Source organism: Chanodichthys erythropterus, chromosome 12 (genome assembly GCF_024489055.1).
Source record: "Chanodichthys erythropterus isolate Z2021 chromosome 12, ASM2448905v1, whole genome shotgun sequence".
Lineage (NCBI taxonomy): Eukaryota > Metazoa > Chordata > Actinopteri > Cypriniformes > Xenocyprididae > Chanodichthys > Chanodichthys erythropterus.
Window position 1 is genome coordinate 10,213,042 of NC_090232.1, and position 19,536 is coordinate 10,232,577.

The following is a 19,536-nucleotide window of genomic DNA, read 5'->3' on the forward strand; positions in this document are numbered from 1 at the left end:
TTTCATATTTGGGTGAACTAACCCTTTAAAACTGTTTTTTGCAAGGTTAATGTTCAACCATGCACATCTAATAGTTTTTAACAACAATCTCTCTTTTTTTCTGTCCTAATGGATCACCAATGTTTACCTTATTATAGTTTTGTACATTTTTGTTATTTACTTTGTTTCCATCTGTTTTATTTAATTTGAACTCATTAACTTGTATTATTTATATTATAGCTAATCTCTAGGCCATATATATAAAAAAAAATAATAATAATAAAAAAAGATTTTCAAATTAAATCCAATATTCATTTAAAAGATTGTATATAAATTCTGCAAATCCCATACTGTTATGCAGGACTCTATTGTTTGTTACTCTCCCAAGCATTCTCACAAAAGCAAGCTGACATAATTAAGCAAATTTGGTTTATAAATGCTACGTTATGCTTGCTGGAAGTACTGGAAGTACTGGTTCATGCTTAAAATGATCATAGAGCATGTTAAATTACATTTGCTGCCTTTGATTTGCATAATTAACAGAGCTGTCAACATCAAACAAAAAGCTCATGAACTTAAATCACACCCACAGACAGAAAGGCTTCGAATGCATTTGCTTTTGACAATTTTTCTTTAAATTTCTATGATGAAAGTGCTATTTTATGGTTGACACCTTTGTTCTGTATTCAAGATGAAAGCTAATTCAGCATTCAAACATCAGGAATATCGGCACAGAGGGAACATAAAGGAAAGGAATCATAAGACAGTACGAGTATGAATTCCTCTTTCCCTCATTTTTCAAGAAGTTATCTCTCGTTTCCTTCACAGCAAGACGAAATGAGTCTACAGTACAAAAAAGGAAAGTCCCAACCGCTGCACTTTTCTTTGCTGAGACAAAACATTGAGAAGATATGACACCGGTTTCTTTTATTTGGAGAATCCCCGCGAGAGTTACATTGCTCACCCAGGTAAAACATGAGCGAGCAGAATGAAACTACTGCATGACACATTTATACTGCCGGGGAATATGGTGGTTCATAGGCCTGGGGAGCAAAGAGAGCGAAATGAGAAATGTTCAATGATCAATCAGAATCCAAAATCAGATTTCTGTTCCACCAAAGCGAGACGGGCACTTTACGCTCATTCGCCGAGCCATTATTCTCTCAAAGCAACGGAAAAGCACTGAGAAGAGTTTGATTACATACAGTGTTTTACCTAGGCGAATGTGAGCATAATCAGTTGAATCCTGCATTCACCCAAGGCCATATCACACTTCAAAGACAGGAAATGCATACAAACAGGAACAAAGACCTTCGCTGAGAAAAACGGACGTCACTGTGAACAGGGAGGGGAGAAATTATCTGAGGAGAAAGAACCTATTTGGGAATTAAAGGGCACCTATAATGCCCCTTTTACGAGATGTAATAAGTCTCTGGTGTCCCCAGAATGTGTCTGTGAAATTTCAGCTCAAAATACCCCACAGATCATTTATTATAGCTTGTGAAATTTGCCACATTGGATTGTGAGCAAAAACACGCCGTTTAAATGCAAATGAGCCGTTGTTCCCGACCCCCTTTCCAAAAGAGGGCGGAGCTTTAACGGCACGCGCTTCGGTTGCTCAACAACAACAAAGCTGGGGAATCTCACGCAGCTAAAATGGCAATTGTCAGTAACGGTGTTCAGCCTTACATTGTTCAAACCGGAGTCAGACACTGATGGAGAGACTCAGGAAGAAGTTACAATGCATCTGGACGTTTCTGAATGGTTAGTGGATAAATTTATGTAGTTGCTGTGGAGTTGATTCAACTCATCGACTAACATGTCATGTTAAACTTTTTTGCAAATCCAGCATTGAATTGACCCTCATTTGTGAAGCAGTCCGGCGTAAAATGACGGTATGGCAACAACACTCTACTACAACAACTCGTCCTCTTCTCTAAAGCAGCCCAACAAGGCCTCACCCCCTTTGTTGCGTATTTTTGGGGGCAGGGTTTATGTAAATTTTTGGGTTAGTCATGTCACTAATCCAGGAAGAAGCTTGTTGTAGACCTTAAACAGCAAATTCTTTAAAACAAAATATCTTCCTTTGCATTTTGAACTTTGAGTGTTGTAACTTTGCAGATGTTGTTTATGCTCAAACAGCAACATTACATACTAACTAAATTTTAAAAAGTGAAATCATAATCAAGGATTGCTTTAAGATTTTGACCAGCTCCATGAAGGATATTGACTCAACAAAACTTTGACCAATTACATGCCATTTGTAGCTAATAATCATTACAGGGCAATTTCTGAATGCTTAAAGTGGAAGGTTTATATTCTACCACATTCGAACACAAATAGACAATGAAAATAATTTGCAATACACATGCAATGACATTGTGAATATTGCAATGATTTTTGTTTGGCCCTAAATGCCCTAAAGAATAAGGGCAAGAAAATGATGAAAGAATTTTTATTTTCTTGTAAATATTGTCATTTATTGTTATATTTATGCATATAGATGGAAATTAAATATTGTTCCACTTGTTCATTTAATGAAAAACATTTCTTGAATATTTAACTAAATATTGTTTTGTATGTTTTACAAATATTAAACAGTTTATATAAAATATAAAAATCTAATTGGCTGCAATATCCGTTTGGTCGAAATGATGGTTCCTCTGATAGTCCTAGTTAAAGTCCCCCTGTGGTGCAAATCAACTTTTTAATGTTGTTTATATGTCTATGTGATGTTTTTAACATGCTTTAAAGACAAACCATGTGCAAATTCATAAGTCAAGTCTCAAAAAAGTGGTTTGAAATTGTTCCTTATGTCACAAACTACCTTGTAGTTGTAACCAATCACTTCAACATGTGGTCGGGCTTTAGCATATCATTAACTATGCACTAAAGCAGGGGAGTCTCAAGAGAAGCCAGGTTATCCTGGTATATTTTTCTGTTGATATGAAAAAATCATGTACATTTAGCAATATAGCGGGTGAATTATGCAAGTTGTTTGAAGCATTTCTAAGGATATTTCAGTCTTCCACCAAAGATATATGGCTGAATTAAACTAGTATTTCCACTTGCCATTGTGCAGCATTTACAACAGTAATGTTGACCAAGTGGATCTCTGAGCTGGTATGAGTGACTTAAGGCGGGGCTAATTTTCACATTCATAGATCCAACATATAATAAATGAAGGAAGGGTGTAGAGTTACATTCAAGCTATTTTAAGGCATGAAGATTTTTTTTTTTTTTTTCACTGTAAAAAAATGTTTAAATATGTCATTTGGGTGATGTTTGGTGATGCTGAGTTTTAAGGGATACAATTATTAACTACAAGGGGACTTTAAAAAGAAATTGTGGGAAGAAATTTTGCTCAAAGCTCTTCTACTCCAATCCATACAATGTGAGAATGATCACAGTTCTGCTGTTTAAAAAAAAAAAAAATCACAGCACTTACACAACTTTACAAGCATCTGTTTTAGAATTTAGATGTGACAGATGAAGAACTGAGCTGTCATAACTGCACTGTGTAAAACAAGAACACAAATGTGATGTTGTATATGAAATACCATGTCTATCATGCAACAAAACCATAAATAGGTGAAACGGGCAGAACTTTTGGAACACAGAAAAAGGAACATCAGACAGAATGCGAAAAAAACTTTCAGTAGACAAAAGAGAGCAATAAAAGAACAAGCAGAACATGTAAATCTCAAGTCAGCCATATCAGACCACTGCAAGAGGGAAAATCACATCATGGATTGGGATAATGCCAGGGTCGTCCATGCTGAAAGCACCAAGTATCACCGCTGGATCAGGGAGGCCATTGAGATAAGGAAACGCGCACCAATGACTATGAACCGGGACGAGGGAGCCTACACCTTATCCCACACCTGGGATGCGGTCCTGGAGAAGACGTCAGACAGAGGGGGGCGTAAGCTCTCCCTACTGTCTGACAAAACAACATAAGCAGCCTACAAGACACGTCACAGAAACATCTCGTGATGCTTCTGACGAAGGCTACAGGAAGTAGCCGAAACTAGTAAAGCAGGTAAAAACAAACTCTCATGTCTGTCTAAAAGAAACTTTAAAACAGTACCTAACTTAAGAAGACAGTATGAATCTACTCAAAAAAAAAAAAAAAAAATTCATAACTGCAGTATATTTAAAAGAACAGTTCACACAAAAAGGGAAAATTCTAGTCGGGACACTAGAATGAAACTATGAGCGACTAACTTGTAGTTGTCCTAGCATATTAAGCTTGGATAGAAGGAAGTGTTTCAGCTATAGGCAAGGCTTCAAATTTAACCCAATGAGAAAGAAAACATCTAGTTTCAGTAAAAACAGTGTGAAATACTATTTTAATACATTTTAAAATATAATTTATTCCTGTTATGCAAAGCTGAATTTTCAGCATCATTACTCCAGTCAGTGTCACATGATCCTTCAGAAAATATTCTAATATGCTGATTTGTTGCTCAAGAAACATTTCTTACAATCAATGTTGAAAACAGTTGTGCCACTTAATATTTTTGTGGAAACTTTTTTTTCAGGATTCAAACATGAAAGGGAGACAAGTTTCAGTTCTGTAATGTGCGTTTGGCTCAAGATTTCATACTGTGACAGATTGTCATTCTAATATCATCATTCTGTAACCTATATTGATAGTTTCCAATTCTCTATAAATAAAATATAAATACACCCACTATAACATGAAAATCTTTATGTCAGGTCTTCTGAAGTCATACGATAGCTTTGTGTGAAAAACAAATCAATTTAGTTTGTTATTCTTCCCCTCACTGATGATTCAGCTGAACTTGAAAACCAGATTTTGTTCATGAACAAAGCATGTTTATACCTGGTCACTTCATGAATTTTCTCTGATTGGATATAGCTGTCCATTCTTGAAAAGAACAGCTGTAAATGCCCTTCAGAACACTTTCGAGGCGGATTTAAATCTGATCAATCAAACCACTTCAGGAGGTGATCTGAAACGCATTCCAAATGAAACTGGACAGGTGTAAATGCATTTGGTTGTTGAAACCACAGATGTAAATTTTACTCCTCCCAAAAAAAATAAACACATGGGAGCATGTTATAGGCTACTGGCTCAGGTAGATATAATGCCAGACATGACAGTGCTACTGCAAAATGCACTGCGTCAGATATGACCCGCTGCAGATGAGCAGCCTACCCAGCAAGCCAACATACAAAAAGTCACAAATGAAACTGAAAGTTTGGTGCTGCATCCTGAAGCTCAACACACAATCATCTTCATTAAAAGTAGTGACTCTACCAGTGCTGATGCCACTCTCTTTCTTATTGCGGTCTTTGCTGATGATAAATAATGATAAATAAAATGAAGCTCATATCTGTTGCTTTCTTTGATGTGAACTCCATTGAATTTGCATATGGCTCAGTAATTGAAGATCAGATTTAAATTTGTTTTGCGGAGACACATTTATGTGCTAAGTGTAAATGCAACAATTTTAACAAAGTGGATAGCTATCTGATTAAAAATGCATGAAGATGACCAGGTGTAAACAAGCCCAAAATTTGTTCTGTTCCTCACACGAAGCTATCGTATGGTTTTTTGCATCTTTTTTGAAGCTTTTTGAAGCTCTGGTCCATTCATAATGATCGCAGAAAAAAAAAAGTGACTAGAACATTATTCAAAATGTCACCTTTTGTGTTCCAGACAAATTCATATGTGTTTGGAACTATTCGTCTGTCCAATTTCTAATCAGCAGATGTTTAGATACTCATAAATAATACAATTAAATATTGGAAACGGATTAAAACAGATAAGATCAGTCACTTGCTCTGATGTCTGATGTTTTAGGACAGAGACTGACTAATAAGAGACTCAATATTTGTCATTGTGAGGTTTACTTCAAGACCACTGTGTGTGTGCTCCACCAAATCCCCATAAGCCATTAAACAGACAATGTTTACATCTTTCCACATGACTGACAAAGCACATCTGCACCTCACACGATCAATAGAACACATGCATATGCAAACACACAAACTACTCTACACATCAGCCACTGTTTCAGGATATACAACAAGCTGACCTTGAAAGTACTGCAGAAACAGAGAATGTAGAATTTACGACCAATACCAGTGACTGACCTAATACAAGTTAATAAACCTACACAGGTGCAGACAAGAAGAAAGAAACAGCCTGTTTCTTAAGATCTGAGCGCCCTCTGGTGGCTTTGTAATCACCATATCACCCAAAACAATTGCTTTAGGTTTCATAAAATTCAAATGTGCTTACTACAATAACTATACCCTCAAATATGGCTTCATATACTGAATGTCAGCTATCTATCAGGCTTTTAATGCAATATTTCCACAAAAATCTATTTTTAAAAAATATTAGAAAATACTTACCTAATATTAAGTCCTGTAGCCTGGCCAATGTTTTCCCAAGCCTGCAGCTCACGCTCCAGTTTCTAAAAGATTTATAAAAAAAATAAAAAATAAATAAATAAATCACATCCAGACACAATGATGGATTAAAATCACCATACATTAAAAGCCAAAACAAACTACTATTATGTACAAATACAGTGCATTATATTTTGAATAACAGAACAGCACATACATTCTCCAAATTCTGAAATGAAAAAGGGGCAAGAAAACATACTTGTCCTAAAATAGACTTGTTTGTTTTATGAAAATGTCTTTTCTTCTTTTTTCTTTTTGATTTTGGGGTGAAATATCATGCACAATAGAATTTAAATTAGAAAGTCAATCATGCACAGTACAGCTGCACGAATATTTGTTAAAAGATCGCCATCTCGATTCAAACATCCAAACATACACTTAATCCTAAATGACAACGTTTCTCCCGTGTTTATTAAACCTTTGACAAAATCACTCCAGAACACTCCTGACCCAGAGAAAGCAGCTATCATGTATAGGTGTCAAACAGCTTTCTTTTAAACCAGACAGTATCATTATTTCTGTTACAAATACTGAAATTATCACTGGGATAAAAGTTTATAGTTTGGATATAAACACTGATGTCCACAGCAGCAATCAAAATAGACTATCAATCTACCTTTTGAAAGTAATGATAACAAATAACGATTGTTTCAATCAAATTGTTATTCCAGTAGGTGGCGACAAGTGACTGTTAAAAATGTATTTGCCATTGAATCATTCATTTAAAAAATGCGAATGAAACAAGTTAAGTCTTTATGGGTGTCATTAAATCATTTACCCAAACCAATTTTTAAAAAAATAATTCAAATTAAACACTTTTTCTTTTTTTAAAGACTGCAAAATTAACATTTTGTCAGACCCTCTAGTAAGTTACATGTTATTTTGTCTAGTTGCCTGTTCAGAATCGTGATCTCTATAAAAAAAATGATCCAGATTTGTGCAGCTCTGTAGAATAGCATCTGCAGAACAAAAACTGGCAATTAAGAAATCATTTTCAAGAACTTACACTGAATTTTTCATTCAAGAGCAATTTTAGGCCACGATCAACACCCATAAATCTCCGGATACAATACAATATTTTCAAAGGAAAATTATAATAATGTTATACTATGCTCAATGACCTGTTTGTTTACCTCTTTCTCCAACTCCACTTTGAGTTTCTCCTCCATCACTCTCTCCATTCTCTCCAACTTTCTCCTCAACCCCTCAGTCTCTTCTTTCAGAATACTACTGTTCTCCTTTGTCTCTCTGAAAAGGAAATTGATAGATGATTGAAATTATGATAGTTTAAATAATGATTTAGGCATGCATCCATCAAAGAAAAAGTTTGATGATGACAATGTTGACACCTTAAGAAAGAGTTTTCCTCCCGCAGACGTTTCATTTCCCGCTCCAGTTCAGGCAGCCTGGTCACTTCAGATTTCATGTTCTTCACAATCACAGCGTCTTGCTCCTGAAGAGCCAAACGCCTCTCCAACTCCTGTAGATGGACAGCACCAATAAGAGGGACCGGGTTACAAATAAAAGGCAATTTCATGATGCAAAATAAGAGAGTGATTTTTTTTTTACTACTGAGTTGGTACCAAAGTGGCTACTTCTGACATGTCAGCGCTCCAAACTTCATAGAAATTTAAACTTTAGACCAATAGTATTACCTTCATCTTGAGTTCACTCTCTGTGCTGGTGGAATGAGATGACTGGAGATTTTGGTACCTCTGACTGATGTCCTGGAACTTCCTATTAGCATCAGATACAAAAACAATATAGTACATTTGTATATGTATTTAAAGGTGCCCTCGAATGAAAAATTGAATTTATCTTGGCATAGTCAAATAACAAGAGTTCAGTACATGCAAATGACATTCAGTGAGTCTCAAACACCATTGTTTCCTCCTTCTTATATAAATCTCATTTGTTTAAAAGACCTCAGAAGAACAGGCGAATCTCAACATAACACCGACTGTTACGTAACTGTCGGGGTGTATGCCCCAAAATTTGCATAATACCAGCCCATGATGTTCCCAACATTATGAAAGGCATTAGACAAGGGCAGCCAGTATTAACGTCTGGAGCTGCACACAACCGAATCATCAGACTAGGTAAGCAAGAACAACAGCGAAAAATGGCAGATGGAGCGATAATAACTGACATAATCCATGATATCATGATATTTTTACTGATATTTGTAAATTGTCTTTCTAAATGTTTTGTTAGCATGTTGCTAATGTACTGTTAAATGTGGTTAAAGTTACCATCGTTTCTTACTGTATTCACAGAGACAAGAGCCGTCGCTATTTTCATTATTAAACACTTGCAGTCTGTATAATTCATAAACACAACTTCATTCTTTATAAATCTCTCCCAAGAGTGTAGTGTTAGCCGTTAGCCACGGAGGACAGCCTCAAATTCACTCAGAATAAAACTTTAACATCCAAATAAATACTTTACTCACATAATTCAAAGCATGCATACAGCGTGCATGACGAACATCTTGTAAAGATCCATTTGAGGGTTATATTAGCTATGTGAACTTTGTAAATGCACTGTAATATAGTCGACAGCTCATGTGGCAGGAAGCTCGCGATTTAAGGGGGCGGCGCCGAGTGTAAATCAGTGCATTGTTAATGATGCCCAATAATGCCCTAATAATGCAGTTAAAAAAATTAATTAAAACAATTCTATGGGGTATTTTGAGCTGAAACTTCACAGACACATTCAGGAGACACCTTAGATTTATATTACATCTTGTGAAAAAGCATTCTTGGGCACCTTTAAGAGATAATGTAAGCGAAAACATTAGGGACTTTTGCATTGGGAAGTTATAGGAACTAGCCACCAGGGCAAACCCCGGGGACTAAATTTTCCCCTAGGGCCATTTTCCTGGTTGCATTCACACTGCCAGTAGGAACTCTGAAGTGATGAAAGCCGGCTGACAGTGTTGTCACTTAAGTGCAGGATTCAACAAAATCAACATCATTGTAGCATAAAAGTTAAGAAGTGCCTGGACGTCACCTTTGGTCTATCTATGTTCTTTTCCACATAAGTGGAGTAAATATATGTACCTTTGTGTTTACAATTTTTTTTAAAAATGGCGGGTGTCGTGTTTCATGACATGAGTTCGACCAAACAACATACACTTACGTCACTAGTAGTTCTATTGTGCTGGGTTAGACCCTACTCTGAAGTACAAGCTAATTTAGTCCCTTCAAAAGGCATTCTTATATCTGAAATCATTTACAATTCCTGCTGAGCGAACACACGAACGGCTACTTCCCCCAGTATTTATCGGAACTATGAAAATGTTCCTCCGGTGCGAAAGCTCCTAGTGTGTATTTGTGTTGTATGTGAGTTCATACTTGCGCTGCACATCCAGTTGTTCCTGCAGGGCCTGGATCTCCAGATTTTGGGTGGAGAATTTGGACTCCTGAATCTGGATCTGTTGACTGAGCCTTCGCGTTTCGTCTTTCAACTCACTGATCATCTACAATGAACAAAACACTTTAAACACCTCATGTAATCCAAACTGGATTAACAAAAGTTGGTTTAAACAATATCAGATTTGCGAAGACCAATTGTAATTACACTGATTTATTTTTGTGTATGCACACCACCACTCAAAGATTTTTTAAATTAATACTTTTATTCATCAAGGACGCATTAAATCAATCAAACGTGACAGTAAAGACTTCTTGACTTCTATTTCTATACTATTTGTGACTTCTATTTCTATTCTTTCTAACCAAAGAATTCTGAAAAATATGCATCATGGTTTCGACAAAAATATTAAGCAGCACAACTGTTTTCAACATTAATAATAATAAAGAATGTTTCTTGAGCAGCAAATCAGCATATTAGAATGATTTCTAAAGGATCATGTGATACTGGAAACTAAAGGAATGGCTGCGGAAAATTCAGTGCATCTGCTGCATGAACTGGTAAAAATGTTATTCTGTATCATCCCCATCAAATAAAATAAAATAAATAACTATTAAAGTCTTATTAAAACATGTTCATATTCGCAGTGGTGCATGCCAGTTTTTTTGTCCAAAAAAACGATCACAAGAATTGGAACTCACTAGCACTTGCAAGTAACAACCGGCTACTGAAAAACAATTACAACCTTAGATATTTCACTCTAGTCTCATGTTCCGATAGGAAATAATAATGCAATAATTCATTATTCATTATCATGCAATCAATTTTATGGGAGCATTTTTTTCCTCTCTAAAAGATACAGGAACACACACCTGGTCCGCCTCTGCAAGTTTGTTGTCCTTTTCATTTGCTTTCTTGTGGAGTTCCTCAAGGTCACGCTTTAAAGCCTTGTTGTTTTCCATTTGTTCATTAAGAGCTTGATTTGCTTTCCCTTCTCTTTCTTCCAGACGTCTGATCTTCATCAGTAACTCTCTGTTACGGTCAATTTCCCTCTGTAAATGTAATCGGACAGACGCATACACACACAAACACAGGTCAAATTAGGTTTTTCCACAGCAGACACTGGCCAATCTAGCCTTGAATGCACCAAATCACATTCTAATGGGTTTTTGTCTGCAGTGTATTTCAAACCTTGTTTTAGACTGCTTTTTTCCCCCATATTGCAGGAATATATTTAGAATAAGGCCTGAGAGGACAATAAAAGAAAATCCTGCAATAGAACGCATGATTTTCAGCACTATCCCATCTATCACTCACCTGTAAGTCTCTGGAGCTGCTGTGTGCCTCTTTCTCCAGCTCTATACGGGCCCGTTTGTGACTGAGCTCCATCTGTTGTTTCTCTTGAGTGAGCTGCAGCAGGCTGGTGTGGGAACGAACACGCTCAGCAGCTTCCTCCAACTACCGTGCACAACAACAAATTCAGTAATCTGCTCTACACATACTATGTAAGAGATTAAAGACATATCACATTTATGAGATCACTGACGTGACATTTAGATATATCCATAAAAATATGTGAGTCTGTGACTTGCCTCCACTCGTTTAGTATAGAGCTTCTGAAGGTCACTTCGTCCATAGGCTGGCTCTGTCTCCAGCAAAGAGCGATCTGGACACGATATCAAACTCTTGAAAGATTTTAGCGTTGAGAAGATTGTGGTGTCATCCTCTATATCATCCATATTGACAAAGTCTTGACAGCCTCCTTCGCAGAGTTAGAAAAAAAATTATTTGTATAAAAGTATATATAAAAAAAAAACATTTATAATATTTTACATATCCTCAAGAAACCCACTATTAAAACCAAAAAATGAAACAATACCAATACATGTAAAATAATGGCCAGTTCTATGGTTATTTCAGTTTAAGTTAGTAAGGAGGTATTCTGTACCCCTTTAGGATGATATAAACATTAGGGGAGTTGGTTATTTAAATACTGAAAAATATAAGTACACCTGAAAGTTTATGGTGAAGAATAAGGTATATTTTCGTTATCAATTACCAACTTTCATAATGTCCAAAATATTGTCTTTTTTTTAAAGTTATTTATTTTTTTATTAAAATTAAAATGGGCTGATGTTTTAAAAGATAACACTTGCTCACTTGACACAATTACTGAGAGTGGAAACATTTTCCTTGATGTCATAAGATAATAACACATTATTTTGTTACATACTAAGGGAACGTTAAAGGTTTATCATATTCATACATCATGACCATAAGTGTGAATGTAAAAGGAACTGGGTCCTTTTTCACTTGGTTCACTTCAAGTGGTCTGAGCTCAATTCTTCTGCTGTGAAAAGACATTTAAACTGTGTACTATATAGCAATGGTCGCCAACCCGTCGATCTTTATCACTGTTCCAGTAGCGTTAGCTCGAAAAAATAACAGAAATAGAAGTACAAAAATAGCCTACATCACATTACATTTCTCCAGTCTTTGTACTGTATTTTTGTATTTATTTTTCTGTTATTTTCGGTAGCTACTGGGACAGTGATAAAGGTAAATAGCCCACATTATGTTTTTTCCCAGTGCTAGCACGCTGGGTTTTTCTCCTAGGGGGTTTTTTCCACCCCTGGAAGTCAGCCGACATTGGCTTAATGTAGCACCATCTTGTATATGTTACATATTACCACGCTTGTTTGTACAGTTTTAACCACTTCCCTTTTTTTCTGTGCTTCTAATATGTAAAGCTGCTTTGAAACAATTACCAATTGTAAAAGCGCTATATAAATAAATTTGACTTTGACTTATGTCTGAGTCTGTAAAACGGCCGTAAACAAGAGGCCAGAGACGCTGAAGACGGACGTGAAGAGGAGAAAATTCTGTAGCAGGCAGAGCAGCTCACTGTTCACGATGCTCGAAATATAGAAAGGAAATATAAATATTGAATTAGGGGTGAAGGGTTATATGAATGCATCTCTAAAAGGAATTAATGTCTTCAGAAACATTTCGATGGCAACTGTATTAAGGTAGCTAATTATTAGCGCAGTTCAGCTTTGTTTACAGCGGTAACCAAGGAAACGCTGTGTCACTGCTGCTCAATAATCGCCACCTGCTGTCCGAGTGAATTTGCGTCTCATTCAGCCTGCTGTTTTTGTTTCATGCTTTTTTGTGTAGCATATAATTTCACAAAGATAAAGTCAGACCGTTATGTCTTTGCTTTAAATCTTGAAATTAAATCTCAATTAATTCAAATAAAAAAACAACTGCTCATGCAATGTGATAGCATCTTTGTTTGGATTGTGATTAAAAAGCAGTGGTTCCCTCTAATTTGAAATGGCTATGTATTTTTGTTTATAATAATAATAATAATAATAATAAATATCTGCAACCAGTATCAGAATCGGCCAATTAGCTTGTAAAAATAAATAAATCAGAATCTAAATTGGCCACGAAAAAAACCAAAAACTACTAACGTTAAATACAGTGTGGGCTGTCTTTTTCTATCAAGTAGATCTTGTCTTTCATAAAGGTCGAGGTCAGGGATCTTGGGCTTAAAAAGGTTGGTGACCACTGCTATATAGGGTATTTCAAAGAATACTATGGTACTCTCATGGTACACGGTCCAAAACATGGTATTGCCATTTCCTAGTGAAAAAAATACTTAAGCACTTAAACTTAAAACTGGTCATAATGAATTAAATCACTCATTAACACAACCTTCAAATACGTATTCATGAGGTGAATATTAACAAAGACTACAGAATAACACTTAAAGTCTTAAAGGGACTTTGATATTAATACACGTAAGTTGAATGACACACGCTTCAGTTCAGTTCAAGTTAGCAACCGTTCAGCTAACGTTACCTCAAAATGTATATTCGTCAATACAATGACTTTATTCACAGAATAATCCGCAAATACCTAATAAACATACAACAACATACGCGTCTTTCTTTCGAATTAAAATATAGGGTTAGGGATGGAAAGCCAGTAACTCACTCTTCACAGTCTTGGCGCTTGAGTCTCCGGTTTGAACTTGCTGCAATTTTGTTTTCGTTGGTTGAGAAGCCGCTACTTCGTGTGAGGTTCGCTCGACTACACAACAGCGCCATCTGTATGGCTGGGCGGAATAGATTCACTCATTCTATATGCCAGTCTTACATCGGAATTTGAATTAGTTGCTCTAACACGCACTAAAAATACCACAATGTACCGCGTACACTTCTTGTTTATTGAACTGCTGCATAAAAGCAATAACACAAGCACTAATGTTGTTGTTGTTCCGATTGCTGTCGGTTCATGAGCACGTGCAGAGTGACTCTGACGTACAACTCAAGCGCTTCCGACAACACGGAAGTTGTGACGTTGCACTACTGAATGGATGAACCGAAACTCTCCTGCTGGCGGTCTTTGTAAAACTGTATACGGATCAAACACTGATTTTTAAAGTTTTCAGATTATACAATGGCCAGTTCAACCGTGGACCCGACAACACTGTGTCTGTTTGATGTAGATGGGACTTTGACAGCAGCTCGCCAGGTGAGTGACTAAAGCAGAAGGGGTTAGCTTGACTTGTTGTTATTATTATTAACTTGTTAATCTTTTCAGATCTCATGGGATATGGGTCCGAGTGGTAATGATGATGAATTTACTACCATTTATTGATTAATTGAAAATTTCTTTAAAATGAAAGTGACAAAAGTAAATTGATGAAACTGATGATCTGTGTAAATGTGTTTTTATAAAGTCAAATATGTATTGTGAATGCAGTTTTGAGGTGGTAATACAAAATAATGTCATCGTTGATTATTTCTTGGCACATCCTTAATGATAGAAGGTCATAGATGTCTATTAAAGATAATGTTCATTCTCCATGTACTATTTTTAGTCTGCTTGTGGTTTGAAGATATGTTTTACATGTAAACATTAGACGTCATATGTAGTTATTATGAACTAATTTAACTAATCTAAAAAAAAAAAAAAAAATATCTTGTTTTAACAGTTTAAAAATGTGGTTTTCAACCACATTTGACTTCAAGACCCTCCATTGTCCACAACAATATTCAATGGCAACATGACTTTTCCAGTTTTTCTTGATTTTCTGGATAAGAATTAAGGATTTAAAAATGTCTCACAATTTCTACTTGATGAAATGTTTTAGAGCTTGGCATAACTAAACAAAATGTATAAACATGATACGATAATTTACATGACTTTTCCAGGACTAGAAATTCACACTTTTAAAATTGTAATATATCATATATCCAGTATATCCTGTTTTTTTTTTTTTTGTCTCTCAAAGAAGGAAGAAATATCATACTTTTCTATAAAAAAATGTCACCTTGAGGCATATTTGGAAGTTTGCTGTGGCACCTGATTTAAATGGCTTATGAAATTAAAGACTGTAAATTTTACATGCATTTCAACCCAAAGAATGAACTGTTTCTGTTTAAAAAATTTGTCTGGAAATTCGATTGTTGTTGCACTGCATTGAGTAAGTTGAGAAAAAGTGTACCTGCTGTTTATTGACACTCAATCAAGAATAGTTCAGCTTTACCTTGTCTTTCAAATGTCCAAAAAATATTAAAGTAACAGAAAACATATCCATGATGAAATACATGTATATTAATATTGCACAGTAGAATGTACTTCTTAAAGTATTAATAATAATACAATTTAATAAAATATTTTTTAAAGAATATCACACACTTTTGTTTTAATTTAAACAGTAAACTTGCCAAAAATAAAAGGATTTATTCAATTTTCATTTGATTACATTTAGTTTTATGAATTGATTTGATTACCTCTATTTCTGAGAGTAAATTTGTATTTGACATTACAATGTTTTTATATCCTGATGGTAAAATAAGCCACTATAAATTTATATAAAGGTTCAGTCATGAAAAGAAAATATACTGTGACTCCGGCAGAATTGTAAAAAATACTGCGATACCGCCCAGCACTTTTAAAATGTATACAAGACTATTTAATGGATTTTCAGCTAAATTTAAACATTAAAACCATTTTATAATGGTGTGCTTAATGGAATGAATTAGTTACATCTTTGCCTGTGTATGTTTCTGTCTGTAGAAAGCTACTCCTGACATGCATCAGTTCTTGACTGAACTGAGACAGCGTATGAGAGTCGGGGTGGTTGGAGGATCCGATTTGGACAAAATCAAAGAGCAGTTGGGTGATGATGGTGTGTATAACAAATAGTTAAAATACACATGCAAGTATATAAGAAAAAAAAAATCAGTTGATTTATAGTGTACATGTTTCCTTTGGAGTAATTAAAATGTTTCTTGTTTTACAGTGATTGATAGAGTGGATTATGTGTTTGCTGAGAACGGTTTGGTAGCATATAGGTTTGGGCAGCTGCACTCTGTGCAGGTAGTTTTGATTCTCTGTTTACTGTTTAATATGCTCACAGACTCTCTCACATACTGGCCAGAACATTATACAAGTTGCTTTTCCTTTTTCATATTTTTCATTTCTTTTTTTTAATCAGAGTATTCAAGCATACCTGGGAGAGGACATTTTACAGGATTTCATCAATTTCTGCCTCAATTACCTTTCAAAGGTAAAACTACCCAAGAAGAGGTAAGGTTATAACAACATGACATCTGTAGTTGCATGGGGAAAAACATTTTGCTTTACTGTATTACTCTAAAATTTGTTTTAGGGAAAAAAATATTTAACACCAGTAACGGTATTAAAAGCTGTTTAAAACTGTGATCATGTCATTACAGTATATATATATATATATATATATATATATATATATATATATATGTGTGTGTGTAGCGAGAGAGAGAGAGAGAGAGAGAGGGAGGGGTGGATAAAATTGATCACAAGTGACAGTAAAGACAATTGTAATGTCACAAAGGTCATGTGACACTGAGTAATTCAGCTCCAAATTCAGCTTTGCCATCACAGGAATTAATTAAATAAAAAAATTAATTAATTTAAAATGGGGGAAAAAAGTAATACAAATATAATTGTTTCAAAATTGTGATAGTATTTTTTGCTGCGTTTTTGTCAAAAAAACAAACAAAAACAAACAAGTATGTATGTGTGTATATATATGTATATATGTATATATATATATATATAATATACACACAACACCAATTGTTTTTCATGCTACCATAATGTTTATGGTATTTTTACTGTCATTTCAGAGGTACATTTATTGAATTCCGTAATGGAATGCTGAATGTCTCCCCAATTGGTCGAAGCTGTAGCCAACAGGAAAGAATCGAATTCTTTGAACTTGATAAGGTAATATAATTTTTTATAAGCATATGCCATTGTCTTTTTAAAGGAAGTCATTAAAGGGTTAGTTCACCCAAAAATGAAAATAATGTCATTAATTCACCCTCATGTCGTTCTACACATGTGAGACCTTTGTTAATCTTCGGAACACAAATTAAGATATTTTGATGAAATCCGATGGTTCAGTGAGGCCTGCATTGCCGGCAATGTTAATGCACCTCCTGAAGATCCAGAAAGGTACTAAAAACATATTTAAATCAGTTCATGTGAGTACAGTGGTTCAATATTAATATTATAAAGTGACAAGAATAGTTTTTGTGCGCCAAAAAAACAAAATAACGAATTTTCAACAATATCTATATGGGATATTTGGAAGCTTCTGAGCATTATGAATCTTTTGTTTCGAATTAGTGATTTGGATCTCCTACGAAATGGCTAAACTGCTGAAATCATGTGACTTTGGCGCTCCGATCCACTGCTTCGATTCGTAAAGCACTGAAGCAGTGTTTTGAAATCAGCCCATATGGATAGTCAAAAAGTCATTATTCTGTTTTTTTGGCGCACAAAAAGTATTCTTGATGCTTTATAATATTAAGATTGAACCACTGAACTCACATTAACTGTTTCAAATATGTTTTAGTACCTTTATGGATCTTGAGAGATGCAGTAACATTACCGGCAATGCAGGCCACACTGAGCCATCGGATTTTATCAACAATATCTTAATTTGTGTTCCGAAGATTAACGAAGGTCTTACAGGTGTAGAACGACATGAGGGTGAGTAATAAATAACATTATTTTCATTTTTGGGTGAACTAACCCTTTAAAGGTTGATTAATTTCTTTTTTTACATTATTTTTATGCAGAAGGAGAAAATCAGAGAAAAGTTTGTCTCCGTTTTAAAAGAAGAGTTTGCTGGGAAAGGACTAGCTTTCTCCATTGGTAAGTAGCATTGTGTATATGTGGTTGTCTAGCCATTAATATGTTTGTGTAGTATATATAAAATATATACATAATATTTTGATATGTGTGTTTTCTGCAGGTGGGCAGATCAGCTTTGATGTGTTTCCAGAGGGCTGGGATAAGCGCTACTGTCTGGGAATTGTGGAGAAAGACTCATACCAAAGCATCCATTTCTTTGGAGACAAAACAATGCCTGTGAGTCCAGTAGTCCTGCACATATAGTATGCACATCATAAAGAAGTCCCAAACTTGCTTGAATTAGGCAGGTTTGTGATGTTTTTTTCTCTCAAACAGGGAGGAAACGATTATGAAATCTTTGCGGACCCCAGGACAATCGGTCATGAGGTCAAGTCACCCGAGGACACACAACGGATCTGCAAGGAGCTCTTCTTCAGCTGAGACCCTAAGCATGACCCTTGACATCCAGAATGAAGACTACAACGTCCAAGAACTTTGAAACTATGAACGGAAGTCTCACTTGACAAGCCCGTGCCATTACTGTCTTTGATCGTACATCATTACAGGTTCTGGATAATCCTGTACATACATTACATGTGTATGTGTTTATTTTAAATGTAATCCGATACATTTCTTTAGGTTTAAAGAACTGATTGGTGCTAGTGTCATGCCTGAACTTCTGTGCCTTAAATCATGTCAATACTGGACAATATATATATTATAAACTTACAATTGTTAAACACTCTGGTCCAAATGAAAATACAGATATCACTCAGTAAGACAAGAAGTACAGGTGGGTTTCTTAAGATGTTACATATATAGGGACTAAAGGCACTTAATTTATGCTCAAATTAAACTGATGCAATAGTTAACTGCTGAAGTGCAGTAAGTTAATGCAGTGTAGCTTAACTGTTTAAAGTGGCTTAAAGGATTAGTTCACCCATAAATGAAAATTCTGTCATTAATTACTCACCCTCATAATGCTTCAAACCCGCAAGTCCTTTGTTCATCTTCAGAACACAAATAAGATATTTTTGATGAAATCTGAGAGCTATCTGACTCTTCCATAAACAGCAATTTAACCACAACTTTCAAGGTCCAGAAAGGTAGTAAAGACATTGTAAAAATAGTTGACGTGACTGCAGTGATTCAACCTTAAAGTTATGAAGTGACAAAATTACTTTTGTGCACAAAAAATTACTTATCGTGGTGCTCACGTGAACAGCTTCGGCTGATACTGAGTCACGTTCTGACGTAGAACACAAGCGCTGCACTGCATTGAGCGCATAATTTCATATCACATATTTTAGTAATCATCATAAATTAGGTATCATTTGAAAGCTTAAGAACTTAAAATTCATCCTGTGAAAACTGTTTTGAAATCAGACGTTGCTTTACCCTGGAAACGGTACTCTAATTTCTTTTAGCGGGCTCCTCTCCTAGTGGGCGGTGTCAGATTTCATATTACAAATTTTAACTACATTTAAAACTTTTTCTAATCTTGACAAAACACACATTGTCAGAAAGGACTGT

At 35.3% G+C, this 19,536-nt stretch overlaps 2 protein-coding genes across 6 annotated transcripts in view; one reads left to right on the forward strand and one right to left on the reverse strand.

Annotated features, from left to right (window-relative positions):
* mad1l1 (mitotic arrest deficient 1 like 1) overlaps window positions 1-13,883 on the reverse strand; it is an 89,894-nt gene extending 76,011 nt beyond the window's left edge. For all 5 annotated transcript variants that reach the window (XM_067404913.1, XM_067404914.1, XM_067404915.1 and 2 more), the window contains exons 1-9: window positions 13,804-13,883; window positions 11,394-11,563; window positions 11,119-11,259; window positions 10,674-10,853; window positions 9,783-9,907; window positions 8,082-8,163; window positions 7,776-7,906; window positions 7,560-7,674; window positions 6,370-6,431 (exon numbers count right to left, since the gene is read on the reverse strand). In XM_067404913.1, the coding sequence (XP_067261014.1) occupies window positions 6,370-6,431; window positions 7,560-7,674; window positions 7,776-7,906; window positions 8,082-8,163; window positions 9,783-9,907; window positions 10,674-10,853; window positions 11,119-11,259; window positions 11,394-11,540 (983 nt within the window). In that variant the 5' untranslated portion in view covers window positions 11,541-11,563; window positions 13,804-13,883. The remainder of the gene's footprint in view (window positions 1-6,369; window positions 6,432-7,559; window positions 7,675-7,775; window positions 7,907-8,081; window positions 8,164-9,782; window positions 9,908-10,673; window positions 10,854-11,118; window positions 11,260-11,393; window positions 11,564-13,803) is intronic.
* Window positions 13,884-14,156: 273 nt separating this feature from the next.
* pmm2 (phosphomannomutase 2) lies at window positions 14,157-18,480 on the forward strand. The gene is made up of 8 exons (XM_067404732.1): window positions 14,157-14,343; window positions 15,895-16,006; window positions 16,121-16,197; window positions 16,316-16,407; window positions 16,989-17,088; window positions 17,949-18,024; window positions 18,125-18,240; window positions 18,340-18,480. The coding sequence occupies exons 1-8, from the start codon at window positions 14,269-14,271 to the stop codon at window positions 18,442-18,444; spliced, it is 753 nt and encodes a 250-aa protein (XP_067260833.1). The 5' UTR covers window positions 14,157-14,268; the 3' UTR covers window positions 18,445-18,480.
* Window positions 18,481-19,536: the final 1,056 nt, after the last annotated feature.

Coding starts and splice junctions, on each gene's coding strand:
- pmm2 (XM_067404732.1), top strand. CDS start 14,269: ATGGCCAGTTCAACCGTGGACCCGACAACACTGTGTCTGTTTGATGTA. Junction 16,198..16,315: donor GGCAGCTGCACTCTGTGCAG/GTAGTTTTGATT, acceptor TTTTTTAATCAG/AGTATTCAAGCATACCTGGG. Junction 17,089..17,948: donor AATTCTTTGAACTTGATAAG/GTAATATAATTT, acceptor ATTTTTATGCAG/AAGGAGAAAATCAGAGAAAA.